Source organism: Argiope bruennichi, chromosome 1, assembly GCF_947563725.1.
Source record: "Argiope bruennichi chromosome 1, qqArgBrue1.1, whole genome shotgun sequence".
Taxonomy (NCBI): Eukaryota; Metazoa; Arthropoda; class Arachnida; order Araneae; family Araneidae; genus Argiope; species Argiope bruennichi.
In genome coordinates, this window is record NC_079151.1 from 30,773,568 (window position 1) to 30,800,005 (window position 26,438).

The following is a 26,438-nucleotide window of genomic DNA, read 5'->3' on the forward strand; positions in this document are numbered from 1 at the left end:
TAAATGCTTCTTGCCATGTCTAACACTTTATTCAGTTAGAAGACATAAAAGAAGTAAGCATCAATCGAAAAATTTAATAATCGAGAGTGAAAAATGATACTTGCAAGTATACATCAATATGGATACTTGCTATGATAGAAATCTATAGAAATGGAAGACTTCCAAAACTGTTGATTACCCAAAAAGGTTTTTGCATTACCTTAAAACAAAAATAATTACCACTTCAATGATATTGTTTTCATTTTAGTACAGTTTTTTTTCTTTACTTAAAAAAAAATTCTTCAACTTTTATTTACACTATTATGATGCTTTTAATGCGTGAATTGAATTTAATGTTTGATTTGAAAAAAGCTTTTTAAGAATAATGTTCACTTCAGTTGCTTTGTTAAGCTTATAAAGTTCAAACACATCCAACAAAATATTCAATCGTGTGCTTTTGCCAATGTTAAAATTAAGATTTAAAAAAATTGCCCTTTTTATCATTAATTCCAAAGTAAGATTTTCATTTCCACTTATACTTCATAGAATATACACTTTTTATTTGTGCCCACAATAATTCATTACAGAATGATTCAGTTAAAGTCATATTTTAAAATTATATTAAACAAACAGAAATTAAAAAAAAAGTATTCCATATTAATAGTTTAATAGCCTAAAAAAGTTAATACTCTTGGCAAGCAAGCTGTTTGCAGAAAGCGGCTAGTGATATATTATATATAAAATTTTATATTACATATATAAAAATATTTTTTACATACATATATAAAAAATTATAAGTAATCCAGATTACACACAATTTAAAGCCTTTTGTTCAATAAAATATATTTTTAATGATAATTATATAAATTCATCACAAAATTTAGCTGTGTATAATACCTTCCATCCGCAGGGAAAAATAATGGTGTGTGTTCTTGTAATGTTATTATCATGATACAGGGTGGAGTGATAAATTCATCTGGCACTGACAAACAGCACATAAAATCCTAAAAATGTACTTGAGAGGAAAAGTAAATTTAGTTTGGATTCATGTTGAGGTAGTATTTTCAGAGGGTGTCAATTCTGCAGTGGATTTTGGAAGTGTAAATTATTTTGAAGAAAAAAAAAAACATCAGGTTTCACAACACAATAAATTAATTGAAAATTGAGGTTTGTGAATTCATAAGATATTAATGAACTTTCTTTAATAGCCGTTTGGTTTTATTTAAAAAGAATAAGACAGAATAAAAATTCATTTCTCATTAGCACCATTGTAAATCCAACAGATCATTGTTAATTTTGGAAGAAAATTATTTTTTAAAAAATTTATTAATATATATATATATACTTTTGTATTTATGGTTTATTCTTTAAAACCGAACATATAAATCATTAGAATAAATTGTCAAGTCTACATGAAATTTAGAGCAGTAAATTAATATCACATAGTCAGCAACATTTCATGCCTTTATTTTCCAAATGTAAACTTCATTACAATGTAATAGCATTTGATCATATTAGATTCAAATCAGTTCAAATATGTGATGATACTCAATCGAATTGTAGTTGAAAATTGCAATATTCTAATCTCAAATTTGAAACGATGGGATCAGTTCGAAAACTTCTAAACTCTCGGAAAGATGAATAAACAATATCAGTCATTCCTATCATCTTAAACCAATTGTACAAAATTATTTAATAGATGCTGTGGGAAAGTCTGTTCTTAAAATGAGACAGAAAATCATTAATAGCATATGAGTTCCCAAATTTAAATTCCTAGCAAAAAGTCTATAAAATATACACTTGAATTTCAGTAATACAATGAATGAAATTACTCTCACCTGTGAAGTCACATCCAGCAGCTTCTTGCTAACCTTTTCAGCTAAAATGAGAAAAACAGTAATTACCAAAAGAATTTATGCCGCCATATATTTCAAGTACACTGAAAGAGAAGTCTAAAGGAAAGAAGACAACCAATAAACATTGAGTACATGGAAAGTATTCATTCAAACCAATTATTTTTTTAAAGACAATCAGAATTAATTAAGAGGATATTTTAACACATTAGATACTGTATTCTTAGATAGAAACCAGATCTAAAAATCTTGAATATCAATAACTTTCACAAGCAAATAACTGCTTATAAACATGAAAAAAAATTATCGAAAGTCTACAAGCCAATATATTTGATTTCTTTATTACAATACATTAATGCAAGATATTGAAGTAAATTCAAGCGCTGTTCACCCACATGCAAATGAAAAGAGTTTCAAGGGAAATTTATGGTAAAAATAACTAGAAAATCTTGTGCTGCTGATTTCCTTGAGTGTTAGCTCCAATGTAAGTCTTTATTACAAAGTTGTTCTTAAATAAGTGAAAATCAATTCAAAATAATGCATTATTTTTAATGGAAAAGAAACTTAAAAAAAAAAATTAAAAATATTACTTTAGAAATTGAAATTTAAATAAAATATCTATTTGTAATTATTATCACAAAAGCATTTTACTTTTAATTGAACCATTCTGAGTAATATGGAAAAAAAAAAAAAAATTACAATTTTTGTAAAAAAAAATATTTTGGACAGCATTATACTGTTACATCTGTTAATTGGATGAGGACACTCACCTAATTCATTCTCTATTGTGGATGGTGGTCTGATGAGTGCCAAGTGAGGAGGAGGATTAGAGCTGAGTCGTTCGTTCTGGGCTTTCTTAAGCTCATTCAGCATCTGTGTTGTGTTATCCAGTTTCATCTGGAATGTTCTTCTTTTGTAAAGGATTTCTTTTCTTTTCTCCAATGAGTTCTTTTCTTCATTTTCAATCTTTTTGTTTTCATTATCTGTAAAATGCAAATTTAGAAATATGCAAGTATAAATTAGAAGGGGGTAGGGAGGGCCAGACTATATGTCATTGACTAGACAGACAGTTTTGGTTTTATAATTTTTACAATATTTAAATAATTGAATTAAAATATCATGAAAAGAATTAAGAAAATATTTTCCCACATAAAGTTTATTTCATTAAAAAATAATATAAAAGCACTCTCAATGCAAGTTAACCCAAGTTAGAATTATGTTGAAATTGATTTGCCAACTTCTTCTGTTCGGCTGTGAAAATGCAATCTGTTTCTGATAGCCCAAGTGTCAAGGAAAGCTGTACACTTCCTTTGTAATAGCCTTATCAGTTTTACTTCTTTCTTTATAATAAAATGATTTTAATATAACTATTACACTATTGTCATTCCTTTATCTTCCAAGAAATAAAACAAAACTAAGAAATATAAAATAAGCAAAGTATTTAGAATTTTTGATAAAGAGAAAGAATCATGTAGCACAGTATATTTAATTTATAACAACACATAGTGCATATAATAATAAAGAAGCAACAATAATATAGTGAACATTTAGCCTTTTCATTTTCTAAATCAGTTGTTGCATTTTAAGTATCCATTTGCATTAAACCATTATTTTATTTATATTTACAAAAAACTATTTGCAGCATTATTGTGTCTGTTTACTGAGTACTAAATTTTAATAGTATAAAGCTCTGGACATTCTTATACAAAAATAATTTATATTTTTTTAAAGGTTTTATTTTATTTTTAAGTAATTGCATTTCTCTAAATGGTAATACAAATAATTATAAACAGTTCTGTAAAAGGTAACTAAAAGTTAAACAACTTTTTAAATGTTTGATTATGCCCGAATAAACAATCTAATATGTTAAAACTTAGCAGAGCATTTTTCAAGGTTTGCATAATTTCTCAATTAATACCAATTTGTTCATATGAAAGATTTAAAAAAATCTAACTTTAGAATATTAGCTTTGATTCTTAAAAAAAAAAAAAAAAAAAAAATGCAATCAAAATTTCATCTTGGAATGCAATAGTGAATAGGCTAATAATTAAATTTTAATTAGTGGATAATAGTAACAAATATATATATATCAAATACTTTAAATCCTTAGAAACAGAAATTAACAAAAATTGAATTCAAAAAGAAATATCTTTCCTACCAGTATTTTCTAAGCATGACAATTCCATATCTATATCATCAAAAGAGTTCATCTGTTCTGGTTGAAGTGGTGGAGGAGGAGAGGATTTATTTATTTCATTCTCATTTAAAGGTTTCAAAGCCTTCCTTGCCTGAGTTTCTTCTTCACGCATGGCTCGTCTCTAATTTTACAGAATTTTTCTTTAATTTTTAATTTTCCTCATTTTTAGTGTATACAATCATAGGAATATAAATAAACAATAAGTACAAATAAAAATAACAAAATAACTAGTCATAGCTATACAATCTGGAACCAAAATCTATATTTAAAATTATGTTTCATAAAACACTGCAAAAAATATTTGAAACAGAGTGTGATCTAAAATTTGTTGCACATAAATTTATTTATAAAAACTGTTTTTCTTTCATAATTTTTTAAAAATTATTTTCTCTTTTTAGTTTTCATAACATCATAAATATTATGCAATATAGTTAATTTTCCCCCCTAAAATTTATTAACACTATTCAGATGAAATGATCAAATTTTCATTAAATTTATTTAAATGATAATTTCTGAAAATATTAAAATAATAGATTGTAACTAAGAATTCAACTCTAAAATTTGTTTATTTTTCTTGAAGGATTTATGTTTCTGTAATATTTTCCTATGGGAAACAATTAAACTAATTTTAATAACTGGCACATATCAGAATATATAAAGCAGATATTTACATAATAAATAATAGGTAGTAAATGATTAAAATAAAACATAAAGCAAGAGAAAATATTGTACGGCCTGGAGGAGTAAGAAAAAATAATTTTTAAAATGTTCCTATGATTAAGGATAGGTTGTCCAATTCTGTAGATTATATGATATTGTTCATTCCAACTTACATAACATTTTGACATCAACATTAACTGTTTAAAGAGATTCAGAAGTTCAGTAGGAAAACAGATGAAAGAGGTCTTGAGATTTTGCGGAATGGCAATATGTTTGCTTAATCAATTGGCAGTTATAGATTAAAAGATAAAAAGATTTTTTATTAAATAACATGAAATAAACTGATAAATCACAAAAGGAAGATGTTCTAATATATTTTGAAATAGTAGGGGGAGTGCTACAATTGAAATGGGTAAGTAATCTTTAATCTTTTAATAAAAAGAAAAGTAAATAGAGAATCTTACTTCTTCCAATACCTTAGTTGTTCTAGAATGTTCTCCATTTGTTAAGCTATCCAGCATCTCATCAACCATATGAATCATGTAATCATTGTCTTTAACAAAACTCAAAAGACTGTAAACAAAAATTGCATAAATATAATTACCACAAATTACAGCAACATTTAATTAAGATTTTATATATTTGCATACATAATTTATTAATATTATTTGTTATTTCAGAACTTTTAATCAGAATCTGCAATAGATTTTCTCAAATATGTTCATTTGGTTTCACTTATCCATAATAAGTTTCAGGAAACTTATCAAACAATAATTATCCCTTAAAATTGGAAAACAAGCTCTAATTAAATGAAAGCTCAGTTCAGATGTTGCTTAATTGTATTATAATCATGTATTCCTTCATTATATTTTAATAATCAGTTGCTTATATTCCTACATGATATTAAGTTACTTTAAAAAGTTTCAGTTGCTCATTAGAAATGTAACTTAAGACATATTTAAATAAATAATACTTTCAAGTCAATATATCTAAGCTCATTGCTTTAAATTCAAATGAGAAAAAGTGAAAAATTTTAAATAAAATTTTTTAACCCTATAGTGTGAAAAAAAACCCTGATAACTATTTTAAATAAGTCTAACTTCAAATACTTATAATAAAAAATAAATACAAATTAAAATGAAGTGAAATTTATGAGATTTAATACTCTATTTAACCTTTTTTTATGAAGATTATCTTTTTAATAGATCTTATTAAAAAGAATCATTTTACCTTTTTTATAAAACATTAATAAAAATCAATTTATGGAATGTGCAATTCCTTTCTTGTGCTTCCATTGTGAATATTTTTTCATTTACCTTCTCCTGTTAAGACTGAACTGAAGTCGAAGCCTTTCACTGAATTTCATTTTTATGAATGCAATTTATATTAAAATTTTCTGATATGTCTAAAATTTATAATTCAAATCAAGGTTCTAAAACAGATCAAATTCCAGGAAAAAGATAAACATAACTACAACCCAAAACTAGATCAAGCTTTGCTGAATTTCAGATCCTTTACATTCTTTCTTGACTGAGATAAGAGATTATGTTGAATTATTCAAAAATTGTTATATTTCTGAACTCAAATCTATTGTTATATGAATAATAGATTTGAGCCTGAAAATCTTTGAGCGTAACAAGTTTCCAAAAAATTCTTCCATTTAATACAAATATGCAGGATTTGTTATATTTATTTATTTATTTCAATTTAAAATTGAGAACTACTACCAACCTTTCCGCATATTGCACTCCCGTTTCATCTCCGTAAGTAGCAAGTACAAGATCAGTATCTTCTTTACTTAAATTGGAAAATGTGGAATCATAATGGGGAGCATAAGAGCTGTAGGATCCATAATTATTATACTGAACTAGAAAAAAAAAGGAAGACATATATATTTATTAAATTTCAATAGCAGAAATTAAAATTTAAATGCCAAACAGCTGTTAAATAGTTACAAAATATCTAGGTTAAGGTATGCAAAACTACAGATTTATCTTGGAGAAACAAGCACTCTGACAGTTTTAAGAAATTGTTGCTTTTTTTAAAAAAAAATCTATTCTTTTTTCTATTCAAGTCATACATATGAATTACAAAAGTAGTTTTTTACCTTTTTTTATATATATATATATAGTCAAGAACTGACTGCCACAATGTCACATTTAGCTTGTAGATTGGCTAGCTGAATTAAAATTAGCTATACATCTTAAATATTAAGTATAAACGGAATAATATATGGAGCCATTACGGTTCAAAACAATTATTCTACAATATGAAAAATTTTTTAATGAGGCATTTATCTTTAAAAAAAAATATATTATTGTTAAGGTATCTGAAGAGCTACCAATGATGCTCATGTTAAATGTTGCTTCATTAATTAGCAGAAAAAATAATAGTTACCTCCTTTCATACAAATTAAATTTAAAGCTACTCAAATAGAATTACTTCAGTATAAATAATTAATTTTACATTTCCCTCCCACCAGAACCTGTACTTTAAATGTGCTATCCATGCATATATTTGAGCAGACACAATAGATGTCATAATAAAATATATGTTTCTCATAAAGAACCTGAAGTTCAAAACAATTTTTAATCTTTACTTCATCTCTGAATACAAGTTATAAATTTTGTTTCCTACATTATATAATAATTTTATTAAAGATTAAAAAGATGGTTAAGTTTATATAAATACGACACATAACAAACTGAGAAAAGGTACTATTTTCCAATAACTATTTTATTTTTAAAATTTACTTCTTTATTTATTATCATTCATATAAAAACTTTATTCAAGAATAAAAGTTTTGAAAATACTCAAAATAAAATAAAATAGAATTAAATTACAGGAAAGGAAAATAAGATTCTTATATAAACTCATCACCCTCCATTGAAACAGAATAATAAGTAAAACTGAAATCATATAGCAGTATACCTCAAACCACATAATATTAATATAATCCATTTACATTTGTAATAATTATACACTCAATAACCTATGAATTTATGTTTAACGCAGCTGGGAATTTATTACAAGATGATGCAAAAATTTACACAAAAAGTACTGTTATGATGAATCAGAAAATCAGCAATCTCGCATCCCATTCATTTCTACTTTCTTTGTAAGTTGATGCCATGGGATATATGTTTCTCTATGTTTATTTGCAAGTTGTATATATATGTTTCTCTGCAATTTATTCATCCGTAATTTATATGTGTCAATTATTTTTAAACATTTTCTTTAATAAATAAATAACAATATCAAGTATTTTCATGTCATATCATTTTATATAAAAAAAATAATTATGAAATGCAATTTTAACTTAGGAAATAATTAAAGCATTAATTACTTGGTTTAACAAAGTTTTTAGGGTCTTCTTTGAAGCCAGCTATTGTACCAGTGCCTTGGGTTACCTTCCCTGCAAGCATTTCAAGATTAACTTTCACATCTTTGTCACCTAAAAACAAATAAAATTCAACATCAAATCTTGATTTTTTTAAAATTATGATTGAAAAAATATTTTTTTGCTGTTTACTAAAGAATTTTCATGGTATCACAAACAATAAATCAAGAAAATCTTGAAGCTTAACCTTACCTGCTTTAGGATGTATTATTGCCAAAGTTGTAGTGCCATTATCACTTTGACGCAAGAATCCAATCTGAAAAACACAAATTAAATTATTTATGAATGAAAATATTAAAAATTTATAGCAAATCATTAATAAAATTATAAATATTTTTTATTTTATAATTTTATTTTTAATTGGTACTAATTACAGGTATGACACAAGCGTGGGACAAAGGAAAAGTTGAAGATTATAAAATAGTGAGCTGTCCTGAACATAAAATTAAATCATATACTTGGTATCTTAAAATACGATATTCAATATAAAGGATATGCTTGGATCACAAAACAAAAATTTAATATAATATGAAAACTACTATTACTACAAAAAGTAATAGTAGTTTACTGGGGGGAAAATAAAGACAATAAAACTGTAATATAGTTTTAAAATATTGTGTATTTGAATTATCATTCTATGCCATGGAAAAAAAAAACATAAAATGGTTAAATTTCATCAAAGTTTAATTAACAATTTAAATGAAGCTTATTATAAAATATCAAAACTGTTTTAATCTTACATTAAACTGCCATCTAATAAATAATCTAACTCAAAGCAGCAGAATCAATGACTTACTTAAACGTCTCATACATACAGTATATTAATTTGAATAATTTTAAAAAAAACTATGATCAATAATACTAAAAACTCTTATTTAAAAATATAATAATTATTGTTTTAAAACTATGAATGTATAATGGCCAACTCTACTTAAAAATGTAAGACAAACCAACAGTTGTAAAACATTAATATAAATAAAAATAATATTAATACAGTTTTACAAAAATTGCAAAATCAAAGTTTTAAAATAAAAATTCATTAAGACAATTAGATTTACATTACCTGAAAATACTAATGGGAATTTCATTGAACAATGATAATCTTAATCAAAATGCCATGAATAATAATATAAGTATACCCATTTCATTATCATACATTATTATCTATGTATAATAATCAAAAACAAGAAATAATAAAAAAATTTAAATAAAGGATGATACTGTTACAAGCAATACTTAAGTATATATTCATTCATATTCAATTCATAATGAATTAGGAGTTTTTTTTTCTTTCTTTTTTATTAAAATGGGATTGCATAGTTATTAGTCACAAATTACATTCTCTTTGGACTACACCACTATTTCTTTAGTCTCCAAGAATTGCAATTGTATCAAAGTATTGTAACTTATGAAAAAATATTGCTACATAACTATATAATTCTTTTAGAATTATTAAATTTTGCAGAAAAATTTGGTTACAAAAATATCCTTTAAGCTGAAAAGAAGTCACAAATTAGTTAAGATTTACAGTAGATAATTAAAAAGAACAACTGACTACCTTAGTATTTGGTTTTTTCAAGGTTAAGCGGTCAGCAGCCGCCTTTGCTGCTTTTTGAGCAATTTGCAAGATTTCTTCAGGGCTCATGTCGTCATCATCTTCATCAGGTTCAGCAGAACTCCAGCTAGAAAAGAAATGTTAAAGTATTTACAGAAACTAACCTGAATAAAATAAGATACAATTATTCACTATAATAAATAATGACAACAAAACTAAATAAAATTTAGTAAATATGGTTAAAAAAATTGTTGTAAAAAATTATGGTTTAGGTTGTTAATGAAACTAAACCTGGCAATGTTAACATTTCTGGCATTCTGGTACGATTAGTTGCCTCTGAAGTTTATTTGCTAAAATAATAGTAATGAAATGAAAGCAATAGTAATGATGAGCAGCCTCTGAAATTTTTTTTTTTCTTTGCTAAAGTAATAGTATACTGATCTATAAGAATTCAGTTCATGTTCTGTACCTTTTATAATGAGTTATTTAAAATACATGCCTGTTTCATTTATAAAAAGGCTCACTTAATAAAAATAATGATTAGGGAGAAGATATTAAAAATCTCTCAATTTTTATCTATTACCTAAATCATATAAATAAAATCATTGTAATAAAGAAACATTCAGTTCATATTCTAATTGAAAATATTGAAAAATGAAATAAAATTAGACAAAACTTTCAAAGCATTTTACCATGGTGGAACTTTTGATTTCTTTGCTTCAGGTTGTGGAATAACACCAGGTTCAGTAGATGTCTCAGTGCCAGGTAGTGACTCTTCACTTTCATCATTAATATTGAAACCCAACTCTTCGACGCTTAGATCCAGCATATATGGAAAACTGCGTTTCAAGCTTACCAGTTGTTCCTGAAAATAATTTTTAGGTTCTTTCTCAAAATTCAGATGGATAAATACAAAATTTTATCAAAATGCAAGAATTACATAAATTCTAGGCATCACTAATTAAAATTTACAACAAAGTATGCATCGTTTGACAGTAATGTGACTCTAATTTTCATCTTGCTTGAACAACAAAAATAGCCAAAATAAAATATACAAAAAAACTTCATCACAAGTAACTTTCCAAAAACAAATAAATATGAATAGATTTAAATTTGCCTACATTGAAGACTTTAATTTAAATGCTATTTATTAAAAGTTTCTAAACATAAAAATACATAGACATTCTGATTACAAGAAAGAATTTAGTTAAATATCATATAAAAACAATATTCACAATCATTTGTCCATAACTGCATTGCCTCCTTCCCAGGTATAATCCATTTACTGATTCTTAAAATGTCCTAAAGTGTTTAAAATTGTATTATTGTTGCTAGATGTTAGATGTAGATTGTTTGATGGTTTGTACCATTTTTTTTTTTTTTTTTTGCAATATCTTAATAATTTTATTAGCTATTGTTGATACTTTATGAGTTTTGCACAAGGATTGGCCATACATTTTGTTTATATATTGATAACAAATTCAGATTTCAATTCAGCATTCTTTAAGGTTTTCTAAAGAGGATAATTTTTCAGCAAAAATATTAAATTCTTCTTCAAAATTCAGCCCACTGTAATTAATTGCAGTCACTTCAGCTTCCAACATGGAGGTAAAATTCTTAAGAACACTATTTTTAGCAATGTTTATTTACTATGTATATTATTCTAGTATAGTGTATTTTGCTAATGGCAGTAGAGTTGGTGTTTCCTGGATCACCACAATTACCATTTTGAATTATTATTGATGTGTCTAAAAAAAGTCTTATAATAAAAAAGTAATACTATACCATTAAGATTCTGGTCAATAGTTGATTACTTACACAAAATTAAACATTATTTTTATTTAAAAAGTTAAAAATCATTCAATGCTGAATGGGGAAAAAAAATTCCATAGATATACATTTTATTCAAATAGTAAAATTACTTTGATTAACAGCTTGTTCACCAAGAAAAGGAGTGAGGTAAAAAAATAATTCATTTAGGTTTTTATGGCACCAAAGTTTTCAAATCAGCTTTAAATAAAAAATGTTCATGCTAACAAAAAAAGGGAAACTTTCAAACAAACTTTAGATATTTTAGAATAGGAGTTCACAGCATAATAGGAATTCATAAACAGCAATGTAAGATCTCTCACAACAAAATTTAAATAATTTTTCTGAATACTTTAATTTTTAAATTAGCTGAAATGAAAGAAATTATTCCAATGAGTCTCTACTAAAACAACTCCCATGAAGGAAGCTTTTTTTTCAATTATTATTTAAAAACTTACTGCACATGCAATATCATTTCCTAAAAATTTCCAAAATCAGCTCCTATGTAGAAAAATATTAATCCCTTCTCTTTTTATGATAATGGCAATTTACAAAGATTTAAATGCTGAATAGTTGATAGTCAATAGGTTAAATCTTCCTTTTTGGTGAAAACAAGGTTTTTATTTTCTCCTATTCTAAAATATGTGATGCTATAGATGTCAAATATAGACAAAAAAATTATTTTACAAAATTTTAGAAATGAATATTGTAGATATACTTCAACACTCATAAATATTAATAAAATGTAAATATGAAAAATGCAAATTTATTTAATTTGATCAAAATAATTGTTTAATTTTTTTTATTCAATAATCATTTTTATACTCTAACAAAGTAATTATTAATTGATTTACTTCATGTATTATTTTTTGTCATGCATTGTTTCCCATTTTAAAACTACTAATGAATTAAAATCTCACAAAATATCACATAAAGTCGCTATCGACAAAAATCAGGAATGTTGGAGATGAAAATGTTAAATTTAGAGGGGGGAGGGAAATACATACACTAGAGAAATAAAAAATCCCAGATTATTTATTGTCCTTAAAATATTTAGTTTCAATAAAGAAAAAGAACTGAGTTTCCTTGAAATAGAAAAATTGGATGGGCAAAGTAAAACTCAAGAATCTTACCCGATGCATCAATTTCATGGTAGCATGCCATAGTCGCCGAGCTGATTTATAGTAAATGGTGTCTGGTCGATTGTATGTAGTAGCATTGTCACACATTAATTTCATATCACTCTGAAAGTAGAAATGCAAAGCGAAATAAAAAGTAATTCAATCAAATTAATTAAGCAGTTTAAGCAACTTTCATTTGTTAAGTTAGGCAATTAGGAACACACATTAGTGATCTTCTTGAAATAGAATCCTTCAATACAAAGATAACTTGATATTGTTGTAACAGATATTTTCATTCAAAATGATCTGGAGTAAACCAAAGCATAGTACTAAATCCTAACCACTACAACCCAATTTGCTGTAGTTACTAATAAAGATCGAGAATAAAAATAAATACAGTGAGGTAGTAGGAATTAAAAAAGGTTGTTGGGTGGAATATTTCTCATACAGTCAGAGTTTTTAATGTCTCATCTGCAATTTTTTTCTCAGTCAGCTTGATCATTATCTAGTGAGAAGAAAGAACTACAAATGCAGTTTATGTTGAAAATGTATTTAGTTGGCTCGTTTAGCTGATGGCAACTTGTTGAATTAAAAATGCAATAAATTAGGCTGGATATATTTCCCACTGGGGATTTATCTTTTCTTTTTAATTTAAAAAGCACAAAAGAAATGGTTATTTTTTTAAAGCAGCTTTAACATTCTTATAGACAGTCATTTAAAACTTTTTTTTGCATTCAATAAAATCGCCACCTCTTCTTTATTATTTAGGAATATAATATGCCAATACAACAGGTTACATATACTGAACTTTTTTTAACAGGTTATATATACTAGAGCATACAGGACTTTTGAAACAATTTAAATAAATTTTATAAATGAAAATAAAAGATAGCAAAAACTTAAATTAATAGAAAAAGCATGAGTTAAAAATTAATTGTAGAATGATTCAATGAAAGAAATAATATATGAAACAGAAGAAAGAAAATAAAAAAGTGTGAAGGGGAGGGGGATTACCTTGAATTCTGACAACGATTTATAATCTCTATCATCTATTTTCTTGGTAATAGTGCTGAAGTCCATAGGGTTGCTTATAATACTAGAATATCCAGGAGCAATAGCATCTGTCACAGGCCAAGCAAAAAAGTCATTAGGATCCTTCCTGAAAATTTAAAAAACATATTTCATTAATAATTCAATGTATTACAGTAAATCAATAAACCAACGGAGTTAGTACAATAAACATTAATTTAAACTATAAAATTCTTGTTGTAACTGTAGACACATTTATCTCAGCTGGATTTCAAGTACAGCATGAGAATTCTCATAACATTTCTATGGTTTTCTAAGAACAATTTCCAAATCATTTTCTTCAAGTGAATATCCATTTATAGCTATATTCATTTCAAAACTTTCTTCAGTTTGCTTAACAAATACAAAATCACTAAGTGAAAAGTTCAAATTGTAAAGAGCATTCCTTTTAAATTGACCATGTGTAGGTACTGTATACACTATCGAGGAGGGCAGTAACAACGGGAGAGTTTTGCGATAATTTTGATTTGATTACAAATCAGAATGAGATAGGCGTATCACCAATATAGGCTCCTTTCATATCCTCACACTCTGAGTACAAAATATGGTTCATTATTTCAAGTACACTAAAAGCATAACTACTAATTTGGATAATACACCCAGATGACAGTTATTTTTCAGCTATTGCTAAATATTCAGATGCCATCCAAAATCCTATTCCTGTACCATTTTTTCTCTGTATATTGTTTATAAAAATTTTCATACTTTGCTGGCACTCTCCTATTTCAACTTTCGTCTTTGTTATTTATTGAACAACTTTCAATTTTATGTTTAATTTTTTCAAATTAAAAAAAAATTATAACACACGATTATTTTATTGGAATGATTAAGAATCCTTCAATTTGGTTACACTTAGATATATTTGCATACATAATAATACATATTTTATATATTGAGATAAACTTACATCAGAGGGAGGGGGGAAGGAAACAAATATAAAAAAATCACAAATAGTTAATTTTCTATAATATTTATAACTGTAGCTTTAGAATAGTATTTTATTCAGAGATTAATGTGAAATTTTTTAATGCTTCAAAAGAAATATCTATCTGTTTTTACTTACAATGTAAAGCTGACAAAAAAAAAAAAAAAAAAAAAATCATAAACTGGAAAGACTTACAACAGATTGTTTTTATATCAACAAAAATTATCCCAAACTGTGCAGAAAAACAAAAAATGACAAATGCATTACAAATAAGAACAATTTAAAGATAAACAATTTGACTTAACTTATATAACTTAATTAAACACATTCCAACTTGCTGCACTTAATTTAAGTTCCAATTGCTTTACATCATATTTGCAAACATTAGTATTTATTGCTAATAATTGAATACAAATTCAACTACCTACAACTTTAAATCTCATAATTACAAAAAATTAAAGACCAATGCCAAGATTCCTTTTTGTTTTTTAAAATGTTAAAATTTCCAAAATAATAACAGAAAACTCTTTTAAAAATGTATTCAAGAACCCTTAAATTAAGATCAAAGAGATGAATTTTTTTAAATTTTAGAACAACCACATTAAAAAAAGTACAAAGTACAAGTGAATCTTTAACAAGCTTTTGAACAAAAAGCACAATTTATTATTTTAAAAATATAGGTAGAAGAATTTCACCCTAAATTCTCGATTTCTAAAATTCTGAACAAGAAGCCTTCAGAGTTTTAGACAAATCAATTTCAGTATAAATATTTCTATAAAATAAATCTTGATTCTTATTCAAAAGATTTTTAAAAATCTGAATAACTGAAAGCAGCCATTATTAGTAAAGCCATATAAATAAAAAGCACAGAATCAATAAGATAAATTAAAATAAATGAAAGAGCTACAGAAATTTATACAAATTAGAATATTCAAAATTATATATCTATATATTATAGACAGAAAAATTATTTTGCCAATAAAACTAATTACTTACGCTTGTAATTTTTTCACCAAGAAACTAAGAAGAATCTGTAGAGGTGTCTTCATAGTCTTTTTCTTAAGTGTACAAGTTCTGACATCCCGTGTTTGTTTCTCAAGAGGAATAATAGGATGTGGTTCAGAAACTGGACGAACTGGAAGAGAATCCCGAGAATCATGACTTTCTGGTAACAAACGACTTGATTCTTGCTCCTTTCGTCGCTTTTCCTGCAATAAAATTTTTTTATCAACAATAAATCTAAAATTCTTGAGCACCAAGAGATCGAAAAAAAAATTTGAAATTTTAGGACTCTCAACTTAATAAATATTAACTAATTAATTATTAATATAAATTTTCTAGAAAAATAGCATTCTTAATTTCACTACTTGCTGAATACATGAAAAGATTGCTTGGAGTTCTTACTCTAAAGATAAATATTTTGTATTAGAGAAATTTCGATTTCTAGGGTAATACTGGCAATTTTAAGCGATCAGAAATTTTAAGAGAACATAATTTAAAACGTTCTCTGATATCAGAGACTAAATGTTTCAATAATTTAAAACTTGATATGACAGTACATGAAAGCAACTTTAAAATAAAAATAACAAAAATAAAGACAAAATAATTAGATATTTTTTTAAGATTTAAAAGGAAATATCTATTTATTTTTATTTAACAGTAACTACAGCAACATTTAACAGAATTCCAATAATTATTAAATGCAACTAACATAAAAATAAACATTCTTTAAAAACATTTTTGATTGTATTTATTTTTCTCACTTGCTTGAATTCTAAATATCACAAAAGCACGGGGAGGGGGGGGGGGGGGACTGATATTTATCAAAGCTAGAAATAAGTGTCAATTGACATATCTTTGGAAGAATGACTTTAAAGCTACTGCAATAAAATATATAATAATATATTAAAAATTGACAAAGTTATAAAATGTAATAAGATCATATTCATTAAGTTTAAACTAAAAAAAAAATAATTTAAAATTATAACCAATATAATATTACATTATGCTAACTAAATGTGCTTTAAAAATTTAAAGCTGCTAAAATATATGACAAAATTTAGTCAAAAAATTTTTTTTAAAAAAGCAACAATTTGAGAAGACAATATTTAAAAGTAAATTATTGCACTACTTACACTAGTATAAACTAAATAAAAGGAAGGCTAAATAACACAAAAAGCATACAAGTGATAGACATGATAAAATAGATGAATAAAGTGTAATATTCCTTAAAAAAATATTAAAAAAAGAAAGTATTGGACCTTCTGCTTAATTTTGAAAAACTGAAAAAAGGGAACTGTATTATAGGAAAACTAAATTTTTAAATTTCAAAAATAGTGCAAAAATAGTCTTTGCAATAGTGTAACAGAAAATGCAAAATCCTTAAATCTCCTTTATGGAAGGACAATAGTCACTCTTAAGTAACTATGATACAAACAATATACAGAGCAAATATAAAAAAAGGTTACAATGAAATACTCAAATTTATCATATTTGGTGATTACTTGCCACATCTGGTAATTTTGTGTGATTTGGCTTAATTGCTTAATATGATTTAGTGGCTCTCATTAATTGGTTTATATTGGCTTATATGCTCTTGTAAAATAGTATTCACACAATTAAATATTTTTTTCAATGCAATTAGACTGAACAGGCATCAAATACTTTTATATAATGGAGTTAAAACAGGGAAAAAAAAAAAAAAACATAAGGAAATAAAATATTTTTAACAAAAATATAAAGTTCATTTTAAGGCAAAGATAAAAGTTGAGTTCAGTCCTTGAGCAATTATTACAATGTCACATTTGGATTTTGAGTTATTCCATTCCTTATATAGCTTACTAAAATTACTCGTAGTTACTATACAATTAATTATAGCCAGTTAATGAACTTACAATTAAAGCATGCCAACATTTAGAATATTTAGATTACATAGTACCTTTGACAAAACTAAAATTTCTGGAATTTAATGTTTGTTTTTGAAGCAGACAAGATTAATAAATAAATAATTGCAAGCTATTGATAGAAAATATAATTTTGTTTCATTACTTTTCTTTATAAATTTATCTAAACCTTTATTTATGAGCAATATAAATATAAATAATATGAATTATATTGGTAGATTTAAGAATAGAATTTTTTTTAACATTTAAAAGTGATCAAATGATATGGAATAAAATATTACTCTCATTATTACAAAGAACTGAATGCATTTCTTTAATGAAATTGAAGATTGCAATAATACAAGTTTTTCTGTTAAGTTTTTTCATTTGAAATTTCACTTTTGAGCAAAATCTTTTAAAAGCACTTATAGTTACTATTTACAAACTTGTGTAAATACACCATTGTTTTTTAAAAAAATCTTTGTATTTACAAAACCTTTTTAGGGTCAAAAATTATTCTTGGTAATAAAATAAAAGTACTAACTTTATAAAAATATAGACTAATTTTATAAAGTTATAAATAAAAGCATAGATTCTTTAGTTGTTTTTTCTTACATGCATTAGAGAATCACAAGAAAATAAGTACTATCAGCATTAAAACATATCACTACTTTTATGTAATTGCACAATTGAAGTTTCTACATCTAATTTACGAAATCTTTATATGAAACAAATCAATGATAATATCTTACTTTTCTTTCATGAGAATGTTCTCTATGATGGTGGTGGTGGTGATGATGCTTTCTTTTTCGTTCATGGCGCTCCTTGTCTTTATCAGTTGATTTCTTTTTCTTCTTCTTCTTGGATTTCTTATGTTTTTCATGAGAATGACTAGAACTCTTCTCAACAATCTTAGTCTCTTCAAACACAGGTTTAATATCTTGTGGAATGCGAGGAATCTGGGAAGAAGAAGAATTAGAATTGGATGCATGAACTGGAGATTGGACACTTCCTCCAACCTTTAGCACTAATTTCAATGGTTTCTCTTGCCGATCTGAAAAACAAGAACAAGAAAAGTTATTATAATGTATTTGTCAGTGAAAAAAAAAAAGAAAAAGAAAGCTAATTTTCAATTTGTTTCTTTATTTTTAAGAAGGTAAAAAAAATACAATAAAAAATAAACTGGTACGAAATGATATGACAGGTTAAACTCTACTGCAACAATAATCAAAAATTGAAACTTTTAGACATTAAAAACCATTTTTCTTCATTAAAATCAGATAAACAATCTTAATTTTATTGCAAATTCTTTACCATAAAATGGCAAAATTTTTAGATGAAAGAGACAAACCAGTCTTTCACAACAATTTTAATGCTATATTAATTTTTGATTATAAACATACTAATTTAATTAACAAGTTTATATTTTCTAATACAATTTGATTTCTTTTATTTATAACTGATATATTTCAATTTAAGGCATGAATTTAAGTTGAAACAGTAATTGAAATTTACAATTGGGATTTGTATTCAAATGCAGCCAACTATATTATATAGGAAAGTTTATTTATGTATTTTTTAATCTTGTCGTGACAGCACAATTGAATAGGAACTATTTGATATGATGTGTCTTTCATTTTCAAAAATTTAGTTCTTTTTGTAGCTCCTTCTAAAATTGATATATTTTTTGCATTTAACTACATAGCCACATTTAAATATCCACAGATATTCATATAGCTGTGTATGAATCCCAATTTACCAACCCAATTCTATATTAATCAGTTTAAAGTTTGCCATTTAATATGGATAACATAATTGTCATATATAATTAGATTTGTCTATGCTTATTACTTTAATTAATAATTGGCAAAGAACTGCAGAAAGATAAAAAAAAAAAAAAGATTAATACTGATACTAAATATACACTTATTTAACACTGCCAAAAATGATTTAATTAATATGTCATCTACAACATATACAAAAATGTAATCTAACGCAGGAAAGATAAAATTAATTGCTAGATGTAAAATTTTATCTTTCTTCTTTTGAGAAATTCCCAAAAATTGCATTAGTATGAAAACACTTACTTCAGTACTTTATGAAAGTAAAACTTTACTACCTGAAAGCAAAAATTGTTAACAAATGCCCTCACTTAAATGAGAATGAAAAATAAACCTATCAGAATGCTCCGATTTTCAAACTCTTGTAATTTGCATTTAAAAAATACATATATATGAGGGACAGAATGCATCTTTAATAGATAAATTCAAATTACAATTACAGAAATTAAAAAAGGAGATAATCAGCTAATTCTGATGGTTTAATTAATGATAATTAAGGATTATGATTTAACATCATCAATCAAAACTGGCAAATTATGATAATCCCAGAAATATCCCATAATTTTTTTTAAAATGAGACGATTTTTTATTTTGATTAAAAAGTGTTTTTTTTTAAACTAAGAACAAAATCTTATATTAATAAGTTGAGTTCTCTATTCTTTTAATATAAAATAAATTTCAAATAAGAAGAGACAAAGATAAAAATCTGATAAATACATAAATTATCTGGAGGTGAAGAATCGGCACTCGGTGAAGATATTTCATACTCACTACATCTGCCAACTTTCTTAAATAATAATTTTTGTTTTGGAGCTTGATCTATAGAGAATACAACAGAAAACACCAATTTAAAAAAGAATTCTTGCAAAAAAAGTATATAATATTAATTAGTATAAAACACTTAATTATCAATTTCTAATTTCACACAAATAATTTTTGTTTTCGTTTTCTTCACAAGGATCTGTAAACAGTTAAGGAATAAAGTATCTCACATACTGCAATATGAGAAAAATTTCTATAATCAAAATGAACAACCTAAAATAAAATAATGTAACAATATACACAAAAAAAAATATAAATAATCAAATTTCTTTAAACCAGGATACAATTTTGTAAAACACATTTGCATTATTACTTATTTTTATTCATTTGAACAATATTTAAATTTTTATATAAATAATAAAAACTAATAAAGAAAAAGAAATGTTTGAATAAAAACAATAGAAAAGATCAATGAATAAAATAAATACTAAATATACAAATGCATATAATGAATACAAAAGTTAATCAATATTCCAAAAACCATGGTCTGTAATGAAACTGCAACAAATATACCAAAACAAATAGCAAAATGAAATTTTTTTCTTAAACATCAACACAGTAACAGCATAATTTATATAATTCCTGAACTATAAAATTACTAAATTAATTGTTGGAAAAGGATAGTAATCAATCAAGATGGAATTCTAAAATAACACCTTTACATTCACTAGTATTAATAGCTTTCACACTAATATAATTGATAAAATCAAATACATAAACGAGAAAGAAATAATATGAATGCTAATAAATGAAACTGAAAGTAGAAAATTTATTGCAATTTTCCAGATGATTCTCAAAGGAAAGCAAACAGGGTTACAGATTATCCCAGATAAAATGAAAACAAATTTTATGCATTCATACCCCATATATTTTAAGGTAAAAGTACTTTATATATTTTGATGTAAATTTTAAAGGAGCAAAAATTAAAAACATGCTCCAAGTGCCATTTACACTAATTAAACCACTGAAGATGACTAAGGTTGGAAAACAATCCTATTATACCCGAAGCGTCACTTAATCTGGCCACACCACTAATAATTCTAGATAGAAATAAAAACAACTTAATAACACAAAATTAAAATTAAATCGACGATCACAAATTTCAAGTTATCATCTGAGAACATTATTATTTTTAACTCATTATTTGTCTTAATTAATTAAAGTCATTAACCAATTTAAACCAGTTTGAAACAATCACAAGACTTCTCTATCGGTCTCTCTTTTAAATTCTCTCATCTGCTGTCAAAGAAGCATATGTCATAATAAAGCAAACTGGTAAAAGCAGGTCAACCTTTTAAAAACGCATCTACTTTCAAAGAAGCATACATAATATTAATGCAATACTAGTAAAAGCATTTAAAAAATATATATGATTAATGAAATGAATTTTTCCATGAAATGAAAATTTCCATTTATGCTTTATTCATTGCCCATGCGATTTTGGGTTTTAATATTCATTGCCCAAGCGATTTCGAGCTTCAAAACCTCCTAACCAAAATAACATCATGTTCTCGCATGACAATAAAATTGGATTAACAATCTACAACAGCAGGAACTTACTGCATTTTTTAAAATGTGTTTCCTGTGTGACAGTGTTCTTAATTTAAGCAAGATGTTAACTCATTTTTACCACAAGAATTACCATTGTTCTCATCCCAAATTTCTCAGGATTCCATGATACCATTATGATGTATAGAGATGGACGTATAAGTCATTAACATTAGCAGTATATCAGATTCCAATTCTTTTAAAATTTAAAGTCTTGCTTTATCTTTAAATCAGAACTTACAGCAAGCAAGAGAAAACTATCCTTCATTATCAGTATTGATTATAAGATTTTTTGAAAAGTCCTAATTCTAATTAATAGCTGTATCTCAATCCAACACCTTACGAATTGGTTGTCTGTCACTAATGGTCTAAAATAATAGTTGGAATAATTATTCATAATTTTATTTCAACTCAGAACAACTACCAATTCTAGTCATTTCATCTCTATATTGACCTGACAGACTATGAAGCCCTCCCCCATAAATTAATTAAAAACATTTACATTAATAATTGGCACTGTATTGATTTGTTAAGAGTACTTTAAAAGAATTCTGCAAAATTTCAAAGCACAAAAAGGTTCTAAAGTTCTTCCTGATACTTTAGGAAATCCTTTAATGAGATTCTGATGTTCAGTAATAAGAGATACCATCAAATCGTATTCTCTTATTTCATGCAGCTACTTTCAATGCCTTTTCTTTGAGCATTAAAAGAGGAACTTTTCTAAGTACACAAAATACAATTCCAACACAACCTTCACAAAACATCATTTATGGCATTTTCCCTTCAAGAGGCTAAAGGGAGAACCCTTTATTTTATTTATCATGGATTTTGTTAAAATAATATACTCCTGGTCTTAGTCTAGCTAAACTAATCTAAATGGTACAAAAATCAATAACATCCTCAATAATTTAACATTGATATATGGAATCATTTTTTTTATGATCATGTAAATTGAAGGGGGAATTACATGCTTAAATAAAAAGTGAATGTGATAAGAATTCATATCAAATAAAAAAAATAGAATGAATAGTGCTGCACTTCAATGAATAAGCATATTATGGCCAAAAAATAAAATTACAAGACAAATTTGCTGGCTTTAAATGAAACTTTATATAAGTGAACATAAAATCTCATAGAGAAAGTTTTTTGTCTTGCAATTTATTTTTTGTATTATAAAGTAATAGGGGGGAAAAAACATAAAGCATTCAGATTAGGGAACAAAAATGTTATAAATCTTATTTTGAACAGTAAACCTTTCTTTAATACAGGCAAACGGAAATGGATATCTTATCGAGAAATTAAATGTATGTGATTGCAAACTTCAAATGAAATCTTATTAACCATAGACATTTTCCAAAATATATGTATAGAACAGATACTACTGTACAAAGGATATATAAATAAATCAGGTAAAATGTAAAAATTACAATGAACATTTATTTAACAATCTTATGCAAACTTTTTGTGAATTTACACATAAATAATCTTATGTGGTGAACAACACAGAAATGAAATAAAAGTTTGAATATAGTAAGAAGATCAAAATTTATACATATTTTTTTTATCACATTGAGTGTCTATTTAAAGATTTAAAATATTACATATAGAACTTATATTTCTTATAACTCTTACAATCTGAAACTGGCGTGCCATTGTCTTTTACAATTTAAAACTTCAGCTTTGCACACCTAAAGAAAAAAATTCTAGATTGACACATCTGAATGAGGGAAACATTTTCTTTAAAACTTATTAAGGGGGCAGATGGAATTTTTTTTAAAAGTATATTTAAGTATAGAATATTTTGTTGGCATAGTGAATTTGATAGTTTAAATCAACAGTTTTAAATTAATAAAAGGAAAAAGTTTAAAGTAAAATCAGGCCAGATTATCAAATAGATAAAATTGGCACCTACCTAGAGACCATACATAATGGGCAAATAGGTTTTAAGATTTTTTTTTTTTAACAGTAGTTCCAAGGTAAATTTGTGTTTTCGTTTGATTTATTCAAACTTATTTGAATAAGAATCAAGGACTGTTTAATATTATACCTAGGATTAATTATCTCTTTTTAATGCTTTCAAATTAGTTTGCAGATCAGTATGGACTATTTTACTTTTCAATTCGTTGATTAATTCATAAGGCAACATACTGATAAACTTTAATGGTTTAAAAATGTTGCTTCACTTTAAGTCTATTCTTATATTAAATTCTTTTTGCATACAAAATATTAAAACAAATTTTCTTAAAAGTGATCCATAATTAACCGCTTTATGATATTTGCATCTTCTTATATGGTATTAAAATCAATTTTATTTGGTTTTAGAATTTGAGAAGAGGAAAAGCAGCTCTAGAACTAGCATTAAATCCTGTAGAAATTAATCTGTCTCTGGATAAAATCACATTAAGACCCGTCTATTTTTAAATCTGAAAATGTAAAAGAATTGCTTTAAAAATACAAACTACACACTTTGACAGAAGGTATAAGAAAAGATTTCTAACAAAGATACAGAGAAATATTTTTAAAATTTACAGAGATTCAAATTTAATTTAAAAGCCTACTTAAAACCTATCGCAGTGTGGATTTTATAATTTTCAATAGGGATAAGAACGAAATCAGGAGAAGTCAGGTTCTCTTCCATATCACAAATATGAGAACAGCAATTTTTAATATGAAATAGGCCGACATGTATGATAGACTTTTGATTTAATCAAATTTTGAATCTATGAGCCTTTACTCTGAGACCTTATCACCAGGCTACTAATCAAAATTTGAGAACGCAGCAGTAAACCCTATATAGTAACAGTAAAGGATAAAAGAATACAGATTTGAAAACAAAATAAAAAAAAAAAATTTCCTAGCAAACCCCAAAAAAATTTCCATAGAGTTATACATTAAATAAAAAAAGTGTGGAAAATTAGATTTGGCAGTAACAATTTCAGATTAGTGTGTATAAGAAACAAAGATACATACATAATATCAAAAAAGTAAACTCTTAGTAAATCACATTGATTAAATAAATAATATTTGCATTTCCATGACAAAAACAAATACGTACCAAAAGTACAGATTAAAATCCAAGTCTAAAATCATTCATACAGAAAATATTTTTGCATCTATGGGATTCTTTTCTAAAATCTCCTTTTTGTTTTTATTCCTTTATTTATTTATTTTACAATAAAACTTCTTGAAGTAAAAGATACACTCTCACACACATACATGCACACACACACACACACACACACACAAAAAAAAAAAAAAAAAAAGTAGCAGAAATTTTATAAATCAAAATAAGAACTATATACTATAATTGAAATACCTAAATTTTAAATTAAACATTAGAAATTTCTAATATATAAAATAGCTTTGGAATTAACTATTAGAAGCATACAGGCAAAACATTTGGTGTTCTGATATTAGAAAATCCAAAGACAAATAAAATTTTATTATTACAGGTTTAATCAGAAAATTAAAAACATAGGTATTCATCAATTTTCAAAATCCATTTTAATTTTTAAGGCAATGGGAAAATATACCTAAATGAATCACTTAAAACTAAATTAATAATTTGGGAAAATAAATGTTTAAAAATCAAAGTTGAGTTCAGAAGTTATTAAATGAAATCAAACTAAATATGTAATGCTAGTATACCCAAGAGAGCATTACAAGTATGATGATTCTAATATAAAATGTATAACAAGAAAATATGAAAATACTTAACATGTATTAATTGTACATAAAACTGAAAAAAGGAACTTTCAACTGCAAGTTTAGCTTTAAATAAATTATATTAATTTAACCCCTTACCTGCCGAGGATAACTTGCAAGATTCGGTCCCCAGAGATGCGTATATATATGTATATAGTTGCAAGACGTATACATACGCCAGGGACAGTTAACACGTTGACTTAGGGAGACGTATATATATGCTAGCGGCAGGCAAGGGGTTAAAAGAAAATTATTTATTTAAAATAAAACTTCAAGTGAGCAAATGACAACAGGTCACTTGAAGTTATTTCCTCTCAATATCCTTCAACTAATATAAACTTAATTTTTGAATCAAATATTCACAATGATATAAAATAATGAATCAAAGGAGTTTTTTTTTTTTTTTAAATTCTGATCAACAGTCAAAGGGCTAGGAGAAAAAAAGTTTTAATAGTTGGATACAAGATGAAGAACTAGTAGCATGAATAACTAACTCTTTGAAGAAATTATAGGATATTTCATGTTAATGAATCATTTTATTACTTCTAAAGAGATGAAATAGTAAATATGAAGAAGTTTACATATAGTAAAGTTTACATAGGTAATATATTCAAAATTCCTACTCTTCATTTTATTAATTTAATATCTATGATGGCTTCCATTTTCAGAAAATGTAAAAGAAAATAAGGTATTTATTACCTAAATTATGGTGCCTATCAAATAGTTAATAAGAAATTTTTAAAGTTTCCAATTATGTTGCCTTGATTTTACCATCTTCTGTTTTATTTATTTATTTCCAAGTAAGGGTGCCAATTTCATGAGAAAATTAGATTTAATCTACCTTATTTTCATTTCTTTTATTAAAAAAACACTAAAAAAGTGAATTGCAGTTTCAACCCAATAATTCAAAGAAAAAGCATTAATGAAATACTTTTAATTAGTAATGTTTTATATTTGACCAAATTAATGCTCTTGAATAGTTAATTATTATAGTTCAGTTGTTTCACATTCAAGATGATATAAGTTACTTCACAGCATTTTGTATAACGTTT

At 25.6% G+C, this 26,438-nt stretch overlaps 1 protein-coding gene across 3 annotated transcripts in view; it reads right to left on the reverse strand.

Moving 5' to 3' along the window:
* LOC129964064 (bromodomain-containing protein 7-like) overlaps window positions 1-26,438 on the reverse strand; it is a 29,608-nt gene that overhangs the window by 2,560 nt on the left and 610 nt on the right. Inside the window, exons 2-15 of one of the 3 annotated variants that reach the window (XM_056078748.1) lie at window positions 20,029-20,130; window positions 18,223-18,524; window positions 15,585-15,796; window positions 13,589-13,733; window positions 12,587-12,697; window positions 10,337-10,509; window positions 9,648-9,771; window positions 8,282-8,345; window positions 8,036-8,143; window positions 6,421-6,556; window positions 5,166-5,262; window positions 3,991-4,150; window positions 2,603-2,815; window positions 1,818-1,858 (exon numbers count right to left, since the gene is read on the reverse strand). In XM_056078748.1, coding sequence (XP_055934723.1) covers window positions 1,818-1,858; window positions 2,603-2,815; window positions 3,991-4,150; window positions 5,166-5,262; window positions 6,421-6,556; window positions 8,036-8,143; window positions 8,282-8,345; window positions 9,648-9,771; window positions 10,337-10,509; window positions 12,587-12,697; window positions 13,589-13,733; window positions 15,585-15,796; window positions 18,223-18,524; window positions 20,029-20,130 — 1,988 coding nt within the window. Of the gene's footprint in view, window positions 1-1,817; window positions 1,859-2,602; window positions 2,816-3,990; window positions 4,151-5,153; window positions 5,263-6,420; window positions 6,557-8,035; window positions 8,144-8,281; window positions 8,346-9,647; window positions 9,772-10,336; window positions 10,510-12,586; window positions 12,698-13,588; window positions 13,734-15,584; window positions 15,797-18,222; window positions 18,525-20,028; window positions 20,131-26,438 lie in introns of all 3 variants that reach the window. The other 2 variants (XM_056078740.1, XM_056078755.1) reach the window with 2 other exon arrangements.